Source organism: Chrysochloris asiatica, unplaced genomic scaffold (genome assembly GCF_000296735.1).
Source record: "Chrysochloris asiatica unplaced genomic scaffold, ChrAsi1.0 scaffold00034, whole genome shotgun sequence".
Taxonomy (NCBI): domain Eukaryota; kingdom Metazoa; phylum Chordata; class Mammalia; order Afrosoricida; family Chrysochloridae; genus Chrysochloris; species Chrysochloris asiatica.
The window spans coordinates 5,506,980-5,513,857 of record NW_006408552.1 but is presented as its reverse complement, the minus strand read 5'-3'; the positions used below and the strand labels follow the sequence as shown (position 1 = coordinate 5,513,857).

Here is a 6,878-nt window from a genome sequence, read left to right as displayed (position 1 = left end):
ATATATATGTATGTATGTATGTATGAGAGTACTTCAAAATGTTCATAGAGAAATTCCATTCTTTTTCCATTCTTTTTTTGCATGAACTTTTTGAAGTCTCCTCATATGTTAGTACTTCATTTCTTTTTCCGGCTGAATAATATTCCATTTTGGGGTATACCACATTTTGTTGACCCACACATCCATTCATAGACATATGTGTTGATTTCACCTCTTGGCAATAGTGACTCATGCGGTTATGAACATTTTGTACAAGATTTATGCCTGTTTTCAATCCTCATGCGTGTATATCTAACAGTGAAATTGCTAAATCCAATGGTAGTTGACTATGTCGTTTTTTTTATGGAACTGTTTCCACAGCAACCGCGCAGTGCTTCTGAAAACAATTAGGCATTTCCTTAGCAAGCGAAGAGTTACCATCACCAAAAACCAAACAAACCTATAGCCCTCAAGTCCATTCTGAGTCATAACAACCTAACAAAACATAGTCAAATGGCTCTGTAGGATTTCCAAGGTCAGAAGTGACTCGATAGTGCTTCACAACAACAATAACAAATCTTTACAGAAGCAGCCCACTTCTTCATCTCTCTCTTATGGAGCAGCTAGTGGGTTTGAACCGCCAACCATTTGGCCAGCAGTCCAACACTTAACCACTGTTCCACCAGGGCTCCTTAAGAGTTACCATAGCCATGATTGTACCCAGTACTCCCTGCTTTTGTTGGGAGTAGAGCTTTTGGAAACAAAGATGCATCAGCAAGGACTCCTAAAGACTGGTAACCTTGTAACAGGTTCTTGGGTCTGTGTGTTGAAATCAGTTACAGCGCTCAGGCTGGGCAGTGACAGCAGATCCCAAATGCTGTCCCAACCTGGCTGCCTTGGTCCCACTCATTGCACTGCTAGTGAAGCCCTCCGGGGAGGCCATCAACACTGTTACAAAGATTAGTCTGCTGAACATGGTCCTTGGCAGAAGAAGGGGAGGTCTTCAGTAGGAAGGAGCTTCTCTGCCACTAAATTTTTAGTATGCTATTCTTGGAACTCAAAGCAGCCGAGCATGTATTGGAAACCATTCATTAATTTTCAGACACTGACAGCTTTCTGTGATATATTTCACATGTTGAGGCCCACCAAAGCTCCTGGTTTTGAACTGATCTGGTCCTGTGATCAGTACTGATCTGATGTAAGTATCCTATGTGTTGTAAATTCTCACAGGGTCGCTATGGGTCGGACCCGACTCGATGGCACTTAACAACAACAACAACATCATATGAATGAGGCTGGATACAGTCTACCAGATTCGATTGTATCTTGAGTCAATCTCTTTTGAGCTATGAAAGAGATTAGACTAGCAAGCAGATCTCAGAGCCAGGAGTGGACCCAGGTCCCTTCACTCTGAAACATCTGGATCCAGGGGAAAATTGATACCAAAACACACAGAAGTCGCCAAGGAGCATTGGGCTTACATATTCTGAAAGGAGACAAGGACTTTTCCTCACTGCTGACAACATGAGAAAGCCTTCCCCAAAACCCAGTATTCTGAACCTGCACTTCTAGCCTCCTAAATTTCTGCTTGTTAGAGCCATCCACTTGTGGTGTTTCTTTCATATCCGCACTAGAGAACTAAGAAACTCCGTATTTTGAAATCATCAGTGGATGCTAAATCTACAATGAATTTTACATGAGGAGCAGGATAGTTGCACGTTTTAAGTTTCCTCCCAGAGCCCGCTTGTTAGTTACAACCAAGCCAAAGCCCATTACTGTCCACTTGATGTAGACTCAGCAAGAAGAAGAAAAAGCAATGGTCAGCCAGCGGAGACACAGACACAACCTGGACCCGGTGATCAAAATGAACTCTCTCCCATGCCTGGGCATTATTCTGTCCCAGAACGCATCAAGAAAACTTCAGACAAACCCCAAAGAAGAAACTTGCTGTTGGGGGTCAGGGAGTTGAGGAAGTAGTTTTTTTTTTTTTAAGTAGAAGGAAATGTATTTCCAAATGAAAAATTGTAATAGGTTAATTTGGGGTGTTGTTGTTTTAATTGTGGTTTAGGGAAAGTCTATAGAACAAATTAATTTTTCATTCAACAAGTTGTACACATTTTGTTGCATTTCCCTCAGTGTACCAGCACTCTTTCCTTCCTTCCCTGGGTTCCCCATTTCCATTCATTCTTCTTTCCTGCCCCTTCCTCCTCCTGAGCTTTGTTTGGGGGCAAATAGTGCCCTTTTGGCTGCCTATGGTTCCTTGTTCTGAGGGGCACCTTCCTCACAAATCATTGTTCACTTTTGCCTGTTTGGCTGTTTGGCTGCAGGGGTGGGTTCAGTTCCAGGTTTGAAAGGAGTCTAAGGGCCATACTAGGAGTCCTGGTGTGGCGCTGTGGGTTAATGCTCCACACTGCAAAACCGTTTGAACTGCAAGGTCGGTGGTTCAAGCTCACCAGCTGCTCCTCAGAAACCCTATACAGGGTCGCTATTTTATACAGCCAAACCAGGACTCCATCAGATTGCTGTTGTTAAGTGTAGGAGTGAGCTAATTAAATGTTTGAACAAATGTAGCAGGTTAATTTGTAAGTTGATAATTTTGTATGGCCCACACATTCTGTTTACACATTTTGGCAGAAAAAAGTTCCCCAACCCTGCTGTACTGGATCACTATGAGTTGGAACTGACTTGACAGTAGTTAATAACAACAGCAATTTGTTGTTTTAAAGTTGAGCCCTGGCATGGCGCTGTAGGATAAGCACTGGACTGCAAGATCACAGGTTCAAACCCACCAGCCACAGCTCAGAAACCAGAGTTGCTATGAGTCGGAAGTGACTCAATGGCATCTATCAACAACAACAATCATGATATAAACACCAGCTCAATGCCACCAAATCAATTCTAACTCATAGTGACCCTGTAGGACAGAGGTGCTGTGGTAGCACAGTGGTTAAAGTGCTCAATTGCTAACAGTTCAAACCCACCAGCCACTCTGAGGGAAAAAGATGCAGCCTTCTGCTTCCGTAAATTTATAGCCTTGGAAACCGCAGGAAGCAGTTCTACTCTGACCTACAGTGTCGCTATGAGCACGAATCGACTCGGTGACAGTGGCTTTCGGCTTTTAAATTATGATATTGGAGTCAGAGAATCACACTGTAAGATAAACACTGGACCACCAGGTCAACAGTTCAAACGCACCAGGCGCTCCTTGGAAACACACGCATACAGGGTCGCTATAAGTCAGAACCAGCTCAACAACACTTAACAACAACAGCAATTGTGATGGACAGAAGGACAAGTCCTTACCTTTTCATCCAACATACTGAAGTAGCTGCATATTTAATTCTATGATTCTTGGAATTTACTTCCATGGGGATTGGTGGATAAGATGGGCACAGAGGAAACAGGATTCTGGGGGTTGGTGCTGGGGGTCAGGGTGTAGACTGTATTGTACCATCTCTCTGCTCTTGCATGAGTTTGAAGTTTCCAGTGTGAAAATGAACATCTTTAAGAGAAAGGGACAAAGAAAAGTCAGTATAGAAGGATCACTTGTTTGAATTTTATTTCAAAGAGTAAAAAAGTGTTTCATATGTGTTCCTGCCCGGGTCTTGAATTCAATGTATGGTATTCAATGATTTCTTTTTTTCTATCTATTTGCATTTCTGCCTTTGTTCATTATTGTTTTGTGTCTTTCAGCACACCATCATTCTTCCTCAAGCAGGGAAATGGTAGACATGGAACTGCCAATGGAAGGTCAGAAAAATGAGGCATTCTACTTCATGATTTTCCATTTACAATGTTTAAATACACTCTTTTAAATACCTCTCTGGTGTTGCTTAAGAATCAGCACTGGACTGCTAACCACAAGGTTGGCAGTTCAAACCCACCAGCCACTCTTTGGGAGAAAGGTAGCGCTTTCTGCTCCAGTAAAGATTTGAAGCCTTGGAAACCTAACAAAAGGTCTCTGTGAGTTGGAACCAACTCAATAGCAGTTGGCTTTGGGTTTGGGGGTTTGAACAAAGAAGGTGACATCGTGGCATACATCTTGGAGAATTGGTTGAGTTGTCCCCTGGTCTTTGGACTGTGGACCGAGGGCTCTGTCACTCTGACAGTTCTGGTCTGTATGTGACACCCCAGAAAAAGCCTGGAGGTAGAGGTTTAGTGCTAAGAAAACATGTCAGCAGGGGTGTTTGCTGAATCCGATCAATGGTACTGAACAACAACAGCAAAGGGGTGTTTGGGACTTGCTCCCATTTTTTGTCTTGTAGATGTGGCATACCCAAATTCTGTTGAACACAGTTGAACAACATTTTAGAAAATTCTAGAATTTGAAGCAAAATTTCTTTCTATTCTAATATTTTCTCTCCATCCAGATATAAATTTCAAGCATCATGTATAAAACCTGAACTCTTGAAGTGGTTGATACATGTCCAAGATAAAATTACATATGGAGATTTCCTCTCCAAATGCGGAGGCTTGATCTATCCATCCATTTACAAGCAAGATTCTTGTCTCTCTGGTAGCGTAGTGGTTACGAATTGGGCTGGTAATCTCATGGTCAGCAGAGTTAGAAACTACCAGCTATCCTGTGGGAGAAAGATGAGACTTTCTGCTCCTGTAAAGATATACAGCCTCGGAAACCCTGTACAGGGTCGCTATGAGTCGGAACCGACTCCACGGCACATAACAACAACAGGAATTGTATACTTTAGCACCAAGATCTTTTTTTTTTTTCCCCCTTTAAGTCAGGAATATTCTCCAAAGAACTGGTTTGCAGCTGTTTTTAGTAGCTTTTCTGGTTTGGGGGCTGGAGCCCTCTTTTGGGGAAGGTGGTTCTGACAGTCTTCTAACAATTTATACAGCTCTCCAAGCCAATGAGAATTTTGAGCAAATTTCCCCAAAGAAAGAGATTCTCTTCCATGGTAAAGCCCAGTTTTTGTTCATTTACTCAAAAAATTAATCATCTCAAACTTAATTGCATAAAAGCCAAGAAGGCAAGTGTCTGTTCATATAACTTCTTTTAATTTTTTGGTTTCTTTTCTTTTATATTCAGTATAATCTTTGACCATCTTTGGATGAGGTGTGTGTGTTGGGTAATCGTTTTAAGGTTAGTTTGAATCTGGTTTGAATGTCTCAAACCACTTTACCTACCCTTGTTAGCGCTTGTTTTATAGTGATCGGCTGGCTATTTCTTAGTGTCACCTTGTGGACGACAGTTGCAGAAATGATACTTGAGTTCTTTCATCGAATAATGGCCTTTGAGATACTTCATTTTGTTGTTATTGTTGATTGTTGTTTTTTAACTGTTTATTGTGAATTGAATGAAGGTTTACAGACAAGGTCATCAGCTTTACATTCAACAAATTGTTTCATCTTAATGATTATCATTCCTCCCTGCAACACCATTTATCTGACTTCCTCCCTGTGGATCCCCATTTACATTTTATTTCGCAAATGAACAAAGCAAAATATGTGATGTATGTGTAGGAAATGAAAAAGTATAGTCATTTACATGTTCAAGGGGCATATTCTGCAATCCAGCCTCCTGCCCCCAGGCACACAGCCGTACTGAGTCCATGAGCCTAGAGCCCACAGTTGCCCTATCTCTCCATGTCACCACAAATTCCACCGTCTCAGCTGTCGCTACTTTTTTAGGTAGGGATCTCACACTCTACTCATGCTTTTCCTTCTTGATAGTCTGAGGATCATCTCTTTTTAAAATGTTTTATTGTGAATTATGTGATAGTTTCCATGGGAGAACATTAGTTTTACATTCATCCTATGGTATATCCATTGCCATGGTTACAATCCCCTCCATGCATCATCAACCAAACAAAGGGTATATCCTACAAGCCTGGCCCCTCCGCTCCCCCACCCCCCATCATCAGCACACAGCCCCTCTCCCTCTCTGGGTCTAAATTCCCCAGCTGCTCCATCTCTCCACGTCATTGTCTCTGCCTCCATCTCAGGCATCACTGCTTCTCTGGGTAGGGTCCTGCTCTCCACTCTTCTCCCTTGATGGTCCCAGAGACCTCCTCTCCTGGACTGCAAAGTCAATCACTCCCCTTCCTTGCTACAAAACATCTACCTTTACATTTCCAACCCTCACAAGCAGTCCTGATAACAATTATTCACTATTGGAGATACTTAATTTTTACAGAGAACTTTATTATCGCAGTAGAGCTGAATTTGTTTTCATAGACGGGGTGGTTGTTTTACTTTTTATTGTAAAACAGTTCTCAAATTCCAGAAGGTTGAAATAACAAAACAAAAAACAACAGTGGTCCCTGGTATATTCCCCCAAAGGTTGAACAGCAACCTTGAGTCCTAATCTTTTTTCCTTTGTTGTTGTGTGCTGTTAAGTTGTTCTCAACTCATAGCGAGCTTGGGTAGGGTTCCCGAGGCTGTAAATCTTTACGGTAGCAGAAAGCCTCATCTTTCTCCCGAGAAGCTTCTAGTTGCTTTGAACAACTAGTTAGTAGCCCAGCACATAACCCACTACGCTACCAGGGTGCCTCCTTTATTCCTTTACTAACCATTAATGCCATCTAGGGAGTTCTAGTGTGGCACTGGACTGAAAGGTCGTTTGAACTGCAAAGTCGGCAGTTTAAGCTTACCAGTTGCTCCTTGGAAACCCTGTACAGGGTTACTATGAGTCAGATGGCACTTTAACAGCAGAAGTCATCTGGAGATGATCTCCTGCCAGGCATTCTTCTCATTCTTTTTTCACTGGAATTTATTTGTATCTTTTGTCTGAATATGAAGGAGCCCTGGTGGTGCTTAACTGCAAAGGCAGTGGTTCAAACCCACCAACTACTCCACAGGAGAAAGGTGAGTCTGTCTGCCCCCATAAAGATTTACATTCTTATAGGGTCACTGTGAGACTGTAAATCTTTATGAGT

General features: G+C 42.2%; 1 protein-coding gene across 1 annotated transcript in view; it reads left to right on the top strand.

The window, feature by feature from the left end:
* Positions 1-6,878, top strand: part of LOC102818476 (general transcription factor II-I repeat domain-containing protein 2-like) — an 80,760-nt gene that overhangs the window by 56,314 nt on the left and 17,568 nt on the right. The window contains exon 9 of the mRNA XM_006859843.1: positions 3,673-3,729. Within this exon, the coding sequence (XP_006859905.1) occupies positions 3,673-3,729 (57 nt within the window). The remainder of the gene's footprint in view (positions 1-3,672; positions 3,730-6,878) is intronic.